At 50.5% G+C, this 13,233-nt stretch overlaps 1 protein-coding gene across 4 annotated transcripts in view; it reads left to right on the top strand.

Moving 5' to 3' along the window:
- Nucleotides 1–13,233, top strand: part of LOC306811325 (S-adenosyl-L-methionine-dependent tRNA 4-demethylwyosine synthase TYW1-like) — a 396,352-nt gene that overhangs the window by 36,189 nt on the left and 346,930 nt on the right. For all 4 annotated transcript variants that reach the window (XM_079324920.1, XM_079324918.1, XM_079324919.1 and 1 more), the window contains exons 11-12: nucleotides 5,044–5,153; nucleotides 10,612–10,789. In XM_079324920.1, coding sequence (XP_079181046.1) covers nucleotides 5,044–5,153; nucleotides 10,612–10,789 — 288 coding nt within the window. The remainder of the gene's footprint in view (nucleotides 1–5,043; nucleotides 5,154–10,611; nucleotides 10,790–13,233) is intronic.

Genomic DNA, 13,233 nt, shown 5'->3' with positions numbered 1-13,233 from the left:
GGGAATGGGCACAGCCAGAGCTCCAGGAGCTGCCAGGGATGCCCAGGGAGGGGTTGTTGGGGAATCAGTGCAGGGCCAGAGGCTGCACTGGATGATCCTGTGGTCCTTCCAGCTCAGGATATTCCATGATTCTCCAGGATGGATTGTTTGGTGTCCCCCCAGGCAGCACTGAGGCTGTTCCACCAAAAGCATTGAGGGGGACACCCCACACCTGAACTCCTGCAACATCCCCTGTCATAATCCTGTCCTCCAAGGGAGTCTGCCCCTCTCCATCCCTGCTCCCAGCTGCTCTCACTGAGGCTGTGTCTCTTTAGCTTAATTGCCTAAATGGAAATGTGCAAGTGACCAAATCTTTTAATCAATTAGAGCAAGTGTGGGTTTGGAGCTCTGTGACACCTCCCTGCAGCACAGGCACCAGGCAGAATCTGATTTGATGAGGGTTTTTGGCTCAGTGTCCAAAGCCCAATCAATTATTGTGAAGAGATGGAACAGCTAAATAAGATTTAAATTAATAGGGTTTATTACTTTTGCATCTGAGAAGGAGGCAAACCAGACAGAGTGAAATATCCGGTGAAGAAATTGGCTCATATTTCTTCTGCTGTAACTTTAATGTTATACCTGTGCTTGGAGGTTTCAGGTTTTGCTTACAGATAGCAACTGAAGTTGTGTTCAGACACTAAATCAGTGGGTGGCCAAAAGCCAGGCATCACAGTGAGCCCTGCAAAATACAGAGATTAAAAATTAATAATCTCTAGTAGGAGAAGTACTTAAGGTCTTCAAAAAATTAAGAAGAAACTGAAAACAGATGAAAACAAAAGCTTCTCCTCAGTAACTAGCTCGATTGCAGAGGGTAAGTTCCTCAGGGAAATGGAGAGTATTGATATCAAACACTGCAGGTTTGGAGCACCTGGAAGATCAACCTGAAAGCTCAGAGAGTCTCTGTGCATGTCCAGCCACCAGCCCTGGTTCTGCTCACTGCTGCTCTTTTCTCCCAGGGATTCAGTTTGGTTGTGGTTTTGTTTCCAGCAGGGATCTGTTGTGACCAAGGTTCATCCCTCACATTGCATTATTCACTGGTTTGTTGAGTTTTTGGGCCTGCATGTCTGCCAGGAGCTCTCAAAATAACCAACTAAATAGGGTGAGGGAGAGCACATCTGACAGTGTGCTCAGTTCATGCCCCTGGTAAAAAAAAAAAAAGTGGTAAAAGAAAGAATCTTGGTGCCTTCATGTGCTGCTCTGCCAGCTCTGTCATCTGAGGCATTTCTAGGAGAAAATGTTCATGTGTGGGCTGAAATCTCTGATTTTCATTTTATAGCACTTTGTGTTCTCCTGGATTTGCACTTCTTGAAGGTCCTGGGACTTGTTACATTCAGCTCCCAAATTTATGTGGTGAATATAAACAGATTATGGGCTGTGAAATGTCCATGCTGGGCCTTGGGTGTCCCTGCAGGGGATGGTGCCAGGTCCAGCAGTCACTGATGTGGGGCAGTGATTGGGGGCTTTGAAAGGGAATTTGTGCTTTGGACATGCAAAGGAGTTTGAGAATAGTCTGGGAAACTGTGCTGAGCAGGGTTCAGGGATGGGATGGGTAGACACAAGCACAGGACACTGAGCATCACCTGCCTTTCAGGAGATTCTGCTCTTTTAAAAGGGAGCAGCTCAGAGCTGGGATGAGCTTTTCAGCATGGGCCATCTTCCATCTTTAAGGTTTCAGTTGGAAGAGAATCACAGAATTCTTTTGGTTGGAAAGACACTCTTAGATCCTTGAGTCCAGTTGTTCCCCCAGCACTGCCAGGCCACCAGACCCTGTCCTCAAGTGCCACATCCACAGGGCTTTTAAACCACTGCCCTCTTACAAGCCTTTCCATGAAGAAATTTCCCTTAATATCCATCCAGTCTATCCCTGACACCCTCTGATCATGTCAGCCAGTTTATCCAGCCTGCTCCAGGGTGACTTTACTCACCCTAGGGAAAACATTTCATTCAGATTCCATATCTTGGTGCTGGTCTCTGCCCAGCCCAGTCTGGGCTCCTCCTGCTGCTCTCAGGAGGTGCAGAAGACAAGGTACAGCCAGGTTTCACTTTGTACCAGCAGGAACACTAAACATGGTTGGTTTGTGCATTGGCCAAGCTTTTTCTGTGGTCTCCCTCTTTCTCCTGCCATCATTCCAGGGAAAATCCTTGGGATCTCTTTTGTGTGTCCTTTCCTGATCATGGCTGATGTTTTGCTTCCCCTTCTGCTGATTCCCCTGTGTTTTTATGCTCTTCCTTTTGTTTGCAGCTGGAGGATCATGAGGCTGCAGAAGAGCAGATTGATTTTCTTGTTCTGTCTTTGCTTTTTATTGCTGCAGTTTGCACTTCTGTCTTAACAGGGCTTCCAAAACTGCCAGTTCTCCTGAAGTTCTTTTCCCTTAAGCTCTTCTCCTCTGGGATTTCCCTGCTGGCTCTCAGGGTTCACTGAGACTGCTTCTTGAACTCTTCTTATTTTTATTCTGCTCTTGCCCTCCCTGGGAATGGTGTGCTCTGTCATCTCATGTTGCTGCCACCAGCACTTCCTCACCTTCCTCTTCCCCACCAGGTATCACCCTGGGGCAGTCAATAAATTATATTTTATACCTGAGCTGCATCTGCCCTCAGAGCTCTTAATAACCATTTGCAGAATGCATAAAGCAAAAGGTGATTGATTAAAATAGCCCCCAAGGGATTGAGGAGGCAGATCACAGCCCCAGGGAAGCTGCACCTTCCCAGGGCTCCCAGGACCTGCCATGGACACTGGGAATGCTGTCCCATGCTCCTGGTGGAGCAGAGGTGTGCTGGGACTGCAGGGGAAGCTGGATAGGAGCAGGCTGGGTGGCTGGGGAGCTTCCAGGAGAGCAGGAGCTTCCATCGTGCTCCCTGGGACTGAGGTGTCTCTGAAGGAGCCAACCAAACCTGTTCCACACTTGGAATCTCTGCTAAAATCAAGGTTTTCTGCTGTGTGTGGGTTTGGGTGAAATTCCATTTTACTTGTGTTGTTTTGGGAAGGGAGGAGGGAATCCCTGACACAAACTGCTGCTCAGTACTGGGGCAGTCTGTGAGGTGGATGAGGAGGTCACAGAGCCTGGGGGCAATGGGAAGGGGATGAAATTCTGTCTGTGCTGGGGACTGGGGAACAATCTCCTGAGCCCAAGGTATTACTGCTTTATCCTCCTCTTGGAAGAGAACATCCTTTTTGCCAAATAAGCAGCTCTGTAGACTTGACCTGGTGTGTTTATTAAACAGTGGGATGTGTTTAAAATGCAGGGCCTGTTGGACACTAATAGCTGTCCAGGGTGCACCCAGAGCCTATTGACTTTCTGCCAGCTGGCCCTATTAAATATACAAGGTACAAGTTTTGCAGTTAAACATGGAAGAGTTTTATAAATGCCTTTTATAGCTGACATTCAGAAAACTTCTTATGTTGCCAGATGTGAAAATAAAGGGGAAATTCAAAGCTGTTTTGGCTTAAAGGCTTAAAGGATCCTTAAGGTGTTGAAGTCTGGAGAGCAGTGTTTGAATCTCTGCTCTTGAAGTGGATGAAGAAATGTTTGGGTCAAAAGACTGATTTTATTGAGCCTGGGTTTGGAGTTTGTTTTTTAGCACTGTAAGGGGATGCATCTGCAGGTGTTTTTCACTTGGAGAATCCCAGATGGTTTGGGTTGGAAGGAACCTCAAAGCCCATCCAGTGCCACCCTGTCATGGCAGGGACACTTCCCACTGTCCCAGCTGCTCCCAGCCCTGTCCAGCCTGGCCTTGGGCACTGCCAGGGACATTTTTTCCTGCTATCCAAACCAAAGCTACTCTCTTTTGGTTTGAATCCCCTCCCCCTCATCCAGAGGTCATTGGGAGCCTTTGGTGATGACTGGACCAGCCCCTCATCCTGGGATCCCTGTCCCATCTCCCTCAGTGAAATGCTGGGAGTCTTGTCCTAATCCCCTGGAGCTGGAGGGCTGAATGCAGCTGTCCCCTCTCAGGTGTCCCCTGGGCTGACTTCCAGGGTGGTGGAGAGGTGCAGGAAGTCACCTGGCAGTGTCAGGAGTGTGTTTTGCTTGGCTTTGTTTTCCTGTCCAGAGGTGAGTTAACCCAAGAGCTTTTGAGAAAGGTCCTGCACAACGTGCTGCTCTTAATGAACTCTGAAGGGACTGGGGTAAAATATTTTGGCATGAAGCAGGAAAAGATGGAGAGGGAACAAGGAGGTGAAAACACAGAATTTCATTGACTTCCTTAAGATGGTATTTAAGGGCTGGATGCTATTAAAGTAAGAAATGGGGAGGAACTCCATGGGTCTCCCAGGTGCCTGGATGGATTTACCTGGGTTGGCTTTTGCTGTTTTCCAAGAAAACCAAATGTGGGGACAGTGATCCTTTCCAGGTGAGGATCCTTTCCTGGCTTCCCACCCCAGTGTGACCCAGCTGTTCCTCAGATGGAAGATCTGGGACTTTTCCTCTGCAATCTGCTTGGCTCAGGGGGATTAAAATCTGGGAGATAATTCAGATCCCCCAGGAATGCATCTCTGGAACAGTGCAGACCATTCTGCTTTCTTCAGGGTTTGAAGGAGCCTGCCCTCATCTGTCCTGGTTGCAAAGCACCACACAAACATTGGGGTAGAAACAAATCGTGTGCTCAGGGGGGTGCTTTGATACCTTTGAAATGGAACTAAAAATGGCATGGGACCTCCCTTCTCCAGAGCTTTTGTAGCTGTGGGCAGAAGAGGAGGAAGAACCAGTTTCCCTTTCTTTACAGAGGTTTTTGCAGCCATTATTTTAGCTTAGAAACCTTTTACCTGTGCTTGAAAATAAGTATATAAATATTATCCAGAAGGCTCATTCTTCCTTCTGGGAGACCAGGGCCTGGAAGGAGAGGGGTGTGTTCAGAGGTGACACCCAAAGTCAGGGCAGCAGCAGGAGGTTGCTGAGGATCTTTTGTTGCTTTCAGTGTGGTTGGTGTCAAAATCCTCAGGTGTCAGGTGAGTTCTCCAGGTGGGTTCCAGTGACAGAGAGTGACTGTCCCCTCTTGTGTCCCCAGGCACCACACCAACCCCGTTGGCACCGAGTGGCGCTGGAAGATGGACCCGCCCGAGCTGGTCCTGCAGGAGGCCATGGAGAAGCACCAGAACATGATCAGGCAGTTCAAAGGTACCTTCTCCTCTGTCCCCACCCCTGGTGCTGTTAGAGGATAACCAGCAGTGACATCTTCAGAGCAGGTGAGAATGTTCTGGCCCCTTGGGAAGGAGGTCTGATGTTCAGGATATCAGGAAGAGGGGGGAGAAGAAGCTGCTGTGGCACATCTAATGTTTTCTGAAATGAGTCTCAGCCACTGAGTATGTGCTGCTGCCTGGAGGGAGTAGAGTGGAGTTACCTCTGGTGCATCCTGGTAGTGGTCCAGTCCTTCCCCTTGGTGTGCACAGAGCTTTCCACAGTGGTTAAAGCAAGCCTGGATGATGAGAGGTCCTGGCTCCTCTGGAAGAGTGAGGGCAGGTATGAAACAAAAGCAATCAGCATCTCAGCTGATGGGAAATACACTGCCAGCCTTAATACCCAGTGTTAGCCATGGAACTTCTGGGTTGGTTTTGTCTTGTGAATAATGAAATAGCAGCAAGCAGGTGATTTGGATTTTTAGGAATTATGCAGTACCTGTGGTTGTGACTGAAGCTGCAGTTCCACAGCTCCTCTGGAAAGCACTGCACCTTGCTTCCCATGGAAATTCCCTGGGAGTCTGATATTCTGTGTCTATAACTGTAGAGAAGGCTGGGGGGTTTATTTGCCAAATGTGATGATCTGGTTACTCTGCCAAGGTCAGCTGTGTGTGCTGGCAGGGCTGGCCAGCTTGGCAGGACAGCTCCAGGGTTCTGCTCTTCCCAACTGCCTGTGAGCAGCACAGATGGAGTGGAACAGCTGCAAAACGTGCAAGATGAGCCCTGGCCTTGGCTGTCATTTTGGGAATCTGATTGTTTAGGTTGGCTGTGCTCAAAGACAGTCCAATGGATCCAGGATGTGACAGGCACAAAGCCCTGCAGAGCAGAGCTGCTCTGTCTCAATCTCTGCAGCTGGATCATGAGTGGGAAAATAGCTCAGGTTAGGGCTCTGTGGGCTTCATTCTCCTTACATGGCTGGTTTGGAGCAGCAGCTCCAAGGTAAAGCTTCACTCCTGAGCCTGGGGTTTCTTTGGCACTGGGTCCAACATTCCCTGCCCCAGGAGATGGTGGTGCTGAAACACCAGCTTTGCAGGGAAATTTGGGGAGGGGGAGAGGTGCACTCAGGGGCACCTGGAGAAACACCATGGTTGAGCCAGTGGATGCATGGAAGGGTCTGGAGCCCCAGGAGGGGCTGAGGGGCTGGGAAAGGGCTGGAGCTCCAGGAGCAGCTGAAGGAGCTGGAAAGGAGCTGATCCTGGAGAAAAGGAGGCTCAGGAGGGACCTTGTGGCTCTGCACAACTCCCTGCCAGGAGGGCACAGCCGGGGGGGTCGGGCTCTGCTCCAGGGAACAGGGACAGGAGGAGAGGGAACGGCCTCAGGCTGGGCAGGGGAGGCTCAGGGTGGATTTTGGGGAAATTTCTTCACTGAAAGGGAGGCCAGGCCCTGGCATAGGCTGTGCAGGGAAGGGGTGGAGCCCTCATCCCTGGAAATGTTAAAAATTCATGTGGATGTAGTATTTGGGGTCACAGTTTATTGGTGGCTTTGGCAGCACTGGGGGAATGTTTGGACTTGATGATCCTGGAGGTTATTCCCAGCCTCAGTTATTCTGTGATTCTGAGCACTGGGAGGTTCTGTAGGAGATCCACAACCTTAGATATGTTTGTCCCTGTCCCCAGAACAAGGGGCAGCAGACTTGGTTGCTGTTTGGGAGGGTCAAGTTACACATCAAAATGAGTTTGTTCAGCCACAATGGGGCCTGGAGAGGTGGGGACCCTCCAGCCCTGGAGGCTTTCAAGTCTCTGGAGAAAAGCCATTATCATCCTGGATTAAGGAATAACCTTCTCCTTCCCTGACCCTGCTTTCTTCTCAAAATGTGTTGAGGAGAGGAAATGATTATGGATAGGCTTTTCAGCATCTGAAATGTCAGGGGGCCTGTCAGGACATTCCAATTCTCTCTTTTTGGAGCCTATTTTCTGTTAAACAAATTCATAAATATTACTCACAACGTGCCTGTGCATCTGAGCACAGTTACCCTTGCCCTGGAACTGTGAAAGGAGAAAAGAGAAAAGCTCTGGACCAGAACTGTGCTGTAAAGTGGGAAAAGAAAAGCTGGTTTATTTTTCTAGTGATGGATGGCAACATTCCTGTCCTGGCTGCTGTGAGTCAAAGGTTTATTAAGGAGAAGAAAAATTGGTAAGAAAAGCCCAGGAGCTCCTGTTCCATTTAGTGAATTTTATATTGTTCTTTCCTCAGGTGTGTGGGGAAATGCTGTTAAGGTGGAAGCAGTGAAATCCAAATTGAATAGGAGCAGAGTGAGTGAACTGAGCTGGGACAGGCAAAGATTCAGCTCTGGCAGGAGCAGAGTCCCCAGTGTGCTGTGCCAGGGCTGGGGCTGCCTTGGTCAGGAGCAGGAGTGACTCCTCCAGCCAGCCCAGCAGCTCTGCACACAGAGCAGGGCCTTCATTTTGATTGATTTTGGATGAAAAAACCAGCAAAAGCACAGGAAGCACCTGCTGGAGCAGTGAGGGGGCCCAGGTTGCTGTGGGAAATGGAGGATGGGCTCTGGCTGGGCTCTGCCCTCTGTGCTGGCACTGCTGGGGCACCTCCAGTCCTGGGCACCTCCAAGAAAAACATTGAGAGGCTGGAGCCTGTCCAGGGAAGGGAACAGAGCTGGGAAGGGGCTGGAGCCCCAGGAGGGGCTGAGGGAGCTGGAAAGGGGCTGAGCCTGGAGCAAAGGAAGCTCAGGAGGGACCTTGTGGCTCTGCACAACTCCCTGCCAGGAGGGCACAGCCGGGGGGGTCGGGCTCTGCTCCAGGGAACAGGGACAGGAGGAGAGGGAACGGCCTCAGGCTGGGCAGGGGAGGCTCAGGGTGGATTTTGGGGAAATTCCTTCCAGCCCTGGCACAGGTGCCCAGGGAGGAGGTGCAGTCCTCACCCCAGAGGGATTTACAAACTGTGTAGAACCTGGGGGTGTGGGTTTATTGCTGACCTTACAGTGCTGGGGGAATGGTTGGATTCCATCTCCATGTCCCAGCATTCATGTGTCTGATCCTGCAGCACTGGCTGGGCACCCACAGGGACTCCAGTGGTGTCCCAACAGGGCTGAGGTGTTGGACACTGGCCCTTGACATAAAACAACCTGTTTGGACTTGTAGGGAATCAAAGTATGGGAAGTGTCTTAGCTAGGGAACCCTCAGGGCTGGAGTGTCTGGGGGTGCTGCTCAGGTACTTCCCTGAGCCATTTGAATAAATTGGTGCTGCTCTTTGCAGTCCCAGTCCCACAGCTTTGCAGGTAGATACATCCACACACCCATTCCATGGGCCAGAGAAACTGGTGAGCTCATCTGGTGCTTTATTCATTCAACTCATTGCAGTAAAAATGAGATTTCCTTTGAAGGAACAGAATGCTTCTGTCCCTTTTTCCTTTAAGATACCCTGTAGGATAGCCCTCTGTACTCTGGGAGCCTGTGGGTGATGATAAATCATCTGCTTCAGTGTTGCCACAGTTTGTACTGGGTTTGGAGAGCACAGCCATTAAAGCCCCATAATTCTCTCTTGGAGTAAATGATGAGACACACCTAACTGATAGGGAGTGAGGCTGGGATGTTTATTTGATGGATACATTTTCCTGGCGAGTGACTTGTAAATCTCTTTGCCCTTGCAAAGGGCACACACAGGATAGAAGCATAACTCGGGGATGGGAGAGTGGGAATCTGATATTGCAGGGAGAGAACCAAAGGGAAATGCAGAACCTGTCCTAGGAAATCCTTGGAGTACTCATGGATCAGCATGGATAGAGCAGGTCCCTCATCCCCCTGTTCCCCAGGCCTTGTGCTGCTGCTCAGGTCCTTACAAGGGGTGCCAGAGTCAGCCCCAGCCTCCCCTGGGTGCTGTGCCAGGTGGTGCTGTCCTTTCCCAAGTTAGTGGAGCAGCTGGAATCAGCTTTTCCAGGGAGCTGATGGCAGGAGCAGGGCCATAGGGATCCAGGAGAGTCCTGCAATACACCAGTCCTGGGCAGTTTATCCCTGCCTGGCTGCTGATTTGTGTGCTTGGAAGGTTGTGTACATCCTCACTCCCTCCTCTGGGTGGATGTGCCAGGTTTGGTGTAAACTATTTTGGGAAAGTTCCACTCAAATTTTAGGGGATGTTGGGATTTTGTTCTTCTTATTATAAAGATGGCAGGGTAATTATGAGAGTCCAGATGCAAAATGCTGAGAGAGAGAGAGAGAAATTAATTAATTCCAAAACTGACTTTAGGAATATGAAACTTAGTCCTTTAATCTCAGTGTGTGCTGAAGATGCTGCTTTCTTCTCCAATAAAGCTCTCATTTAGTGCTGTCAGGTTTCTATGGAATAACCATTAGTCCTGTCACTTCCTCAGGACTGAGCCTGGCTGCTTGGAAATGCTTTGAGCCCTGCTCTGATTCCAAACCAGCTTTGCTACGTGAGGCTGGAGCAATATCCACCAACACCTCTTTTATTTGGCTTTGCAGCACAGCTGTAATTTTCTGTACTGCAGTGTCAAGGCAACGAGAGGGGAGCTGAGGACCTGGATTCACACTCCAGGCTTTGGTTTTTATCTGTAAAACAGACCAGCCCCCAGTCTGAAGCTTCAGATTGTATTTGAGTACATCAAGGCACGTCAGGGAAATGTGAAGTGACAGATTTGGAACAAAAGCTTGTTTGGAGGCAGCTGATTTCATCTGGGGTCCTGAGCACCTGGTCAGGTGTGGGTGGGCTGGAGGAGCATCCAGCTCCCCCTCCTCTGGGCACCTGGAGTGGCACTCAGGTGGTGTTCTCACATGGACACTGCTTTGAGCTCCTTGTGTTTTCCTTCTGAAAGGTCTCTGGCTGTTCAGGACCATGCCATGTGCTGGCTTTTCTTTTGATCACATGCTCTGTGGAGCTGCACCTTCTGCGTCTGCAGTCTGGGTTCAGTTCTTGCTGTGTTTGGGGAGCTGTGCTCAGCTCCTCTGGGAGCCCCTGGGGACCAGCAGCAGCACAGCCATCACCTGGGCTGCTTTCTTAGCACACCTGCTGGAATGGCTTTGAGTTGCCCTGTGTGTTTGTGTCTCAGCATTCAGCAGCATCCCCAAGGTCTCAAATGTTTCATCTTGGCTCAGGTGTTAGCAGCACATTGCTCTCAGCAGTGCCCAGGGCACACCCACCCCCAGCTCTGGGTGCTGCAGAGCTGACCCTGGGCCCTGGCTGTGGCCTGCTGTCCTGTCTGCTTTGGGAAGCTCCAGCTGCTCTTCTCAGCCCTCCTGGTGCCAGGGTGTGTTTTGGATAGGGATGTTTGAGAGGGAGATTTGATACAGAACCACAAAAGGGTTTGGATTGGGAGGGACCTTAAAAATCTTTTTGGTCCAACCCCTGCCACAGGTAGGGCCACCTTCCTCCAGGCCAGGTTGCTCAGGGCCCCATCCAGTGTTGATTTGAGGCTGTTGTGCCCTTTGCAGGTGTGGCAGGAGTGAAGGCAGCTCGCCTGGAGGAGGCCCTGGCAGTGAAGCACTGTGCCCTGTCCCTGGTGGGGGAGCCCATCATGTACCCACACATCAACAGCTTGCTCAAGCTGCTGCACCAACATGGCATCTCCACCTTCCTGGTCACCAACGCTCAGTTCCCCGAGGAGATCAGGTGAGAGCTGCAGGAAATTCCTCCTCAACTTCCTCCTGAAGCACTGGTGTGCTGAGCTGTGTCCTGATCCCACTCAGTGGCCCCTCAGAGCCAGCTTTGCATGAGCACTCACAATGAAAAATCCCCCTCAGCATGTGTTTTTAACCTCCATCTCCCCATGCTCCTTCTCATCCTTCCCCCCCACACAGTCTGATTTTCTTTTCTGTACCTCCTTAACAAACTGTGGTTGTTTGTGGAGGTGGAGAGGATGGAATGTGGCACCTGTGAAGGTGGCAAGAGGGGAGCAGTGAGTGAGCTGTGGTTTGTAGCTGGGGCAGGGATAACTTCTGTCCTTCTGCCAGCCAGAGCAGGGCACTGAGCTCAGATTGCCTTTTGGGGCTGACCTTTGTTCTGACCCCAGGGGAGCAGCTGTGAAGGCTCAACCCAAAGCTCTGTCCAGCCCAGCATCCCCAGCAGGAGAAGCAAGTGTGACAAGCACATGTGCATCAGCAAAGTGGGATCTGTTTAACCTCCCTCAGGGGGACTTGAGAGAAATCTACCAAACCCTTGAATGAACTCTTTCAAGAGAATCCCTTTTGCTGATGCTTTGTAGCATCCACTCTGCTGTTACTAAAGTGTAGAAGGTGCAGCACGTGGGGAGATGCAGCTCCAGGGAGGCTGGGGGCACCTCACAATCCCAGCAGCTCAGAACAGCAGCAAATCCAGCCCTGGAGCTGTGGGAGCTGTGGGCAGGGTGGCCTTGGTGTGTCACCCATCTCATTCCAGCTCCTTCTCTGTGTCACTGCTCCTGGGGCACCTTCATTTGCACTCCTTGTGGTCTGAATCTGGCACTGAGGGGGGCAACAGGCAGTTTGGGAGTGAGTAATTATACACTACAAGGGCATTCCAAATGATTGAATAATTGTGTAATCAAGTTACTTTAAGTCATGTATTGTGTGCCTGGTAGATAGAAATTGCTCTTTCCTAAATATAGCAGTTTGAAAAAAGAGCACACACTCTATTTGGAAGCTGCACTTTTTGGATCTGCTGAATCCTTTTAAAAAGAAACAAAAAAGAAGGAAATAAAATGCTTGTCTTGCTATCTTAAAAATTGCAACTTGTCGTGGCTCATCAAAGCAGATGATTTGCTTAATATGGGAACTGAAGTAGGCACCCAACTCACTTCTGTCCTGTCAGCAGAGGAGCTGTAGTCAAAAAGTTCATCCTGCAAAAGGCAGGGTGACCTCTGGTGCAAGAGAGCTGAGAGGGACTGGGGACAAGGGATGGAGGGACAGGGCACAGGGAATGGGATTAAACTGACAGAGGGTGGGTTTAGGTTGGGTACTGGGGAGGAATTGTTCCTGTGATTGGGGCAGGGCTGGCACAGGGTGCCCAGAGCAGCTGTGGCTGCCCCTGGATCCCTGGCAGTGCCCAAGGCCCGGCTGGACAGGGTGGGAGCAGCTGGGACATGGAAGGTGTCCCTGCCATGGCAGCATGAGCTCTAAGGTCCCTCCCAACCCCTTCTGGAAGAGGACAGTGCAGCCTGGGGTGTTACTGGATTCAGGACAGGGGCTCCAGCAGGTGCCCCCTGTGCCTTCCCCTCCTCTCCCCCTTCCCCCTTTTCCTCCTCATCATATGTGGCTCCTGTCTCTGATCCATGGCTGTGAACAGCTCCTGTGTGTGGGTTTGCCTTTATGATCAATAATAATACCAATAATGAGCAGATGATTATTAATGCTCACCAGCAGATGCTCATTTTTGATGTTGCTGTTCCTGGTCCTTGTGGGCTCAGTCCTGCATTCCTGGTGAAGCCACCCCAGGGCTGGAGGCCTGAAGTCAATTTATTTGAGTGGCACAGCTCAGCTGAAGATTTCAGCTCAGGATTTCTGCCCACATCCCTGTGTAAATGCCATGGATTTGGTCTCCTGGGTTTCACCTCTGGTGTTTGAGCTAGCTGGGAAACTCACACCCAAATCCATCCTGGTACCACACAGCTGGATTTTCTGTAATTCTGCACTGGAGCTGCATCCCAGGAGCACCAGTCTGTGTTCTTGTTCTCACTGCACCCATGGCAGTGCCCTCTCCGTATTTCCCCTTGGCAGAATAGAATAGAATCCAGGCTCTATTCCCAGCCCTGCAGAGCCCTGTGCACCATTCCTGTTTGGGGCTGAAATCCCTCCTGAGATCAATTCTCATTCCTTCATTTCCCCTGATCTGACAGTGAGTCTGGCTCCTGCCTGCCCCTAAGTTTGAGAAGAGAGGATTTTTCTCAGCCCCTCTTTTGAAAAGCACTTGCTCCATCTTCACTAGGTCCCCTTTTAATTAAGCAAAGACAGCACTGAGTAAAGGAAGAGTTTGGCTCAGGATTCCTGGAAACTGAGCACTTCACTTAGGCCCAGAACATTTGGTCATTTTGGAGTCTGTGGCTTTGGGTTGCCAGTCCAGACAAACTTGTTTACAAAACT

The sequence above is a fragment of the Erithacus rubecula genome (genome assembly GCF_903797595.1).
Source record: "Erithacus rubecula genome assembly, chromosome: 22".
NCBI classification, from domain to species: domain Eukaryota; kingdom Metazoa; phylum Chordata; class Aves; order Passeriformes; family Muscicapidae; genus Erithacus; species Erithacus rubecula.
This window is presented reverse-complemented; position numbering and strand designations above follow the sequence as displayed.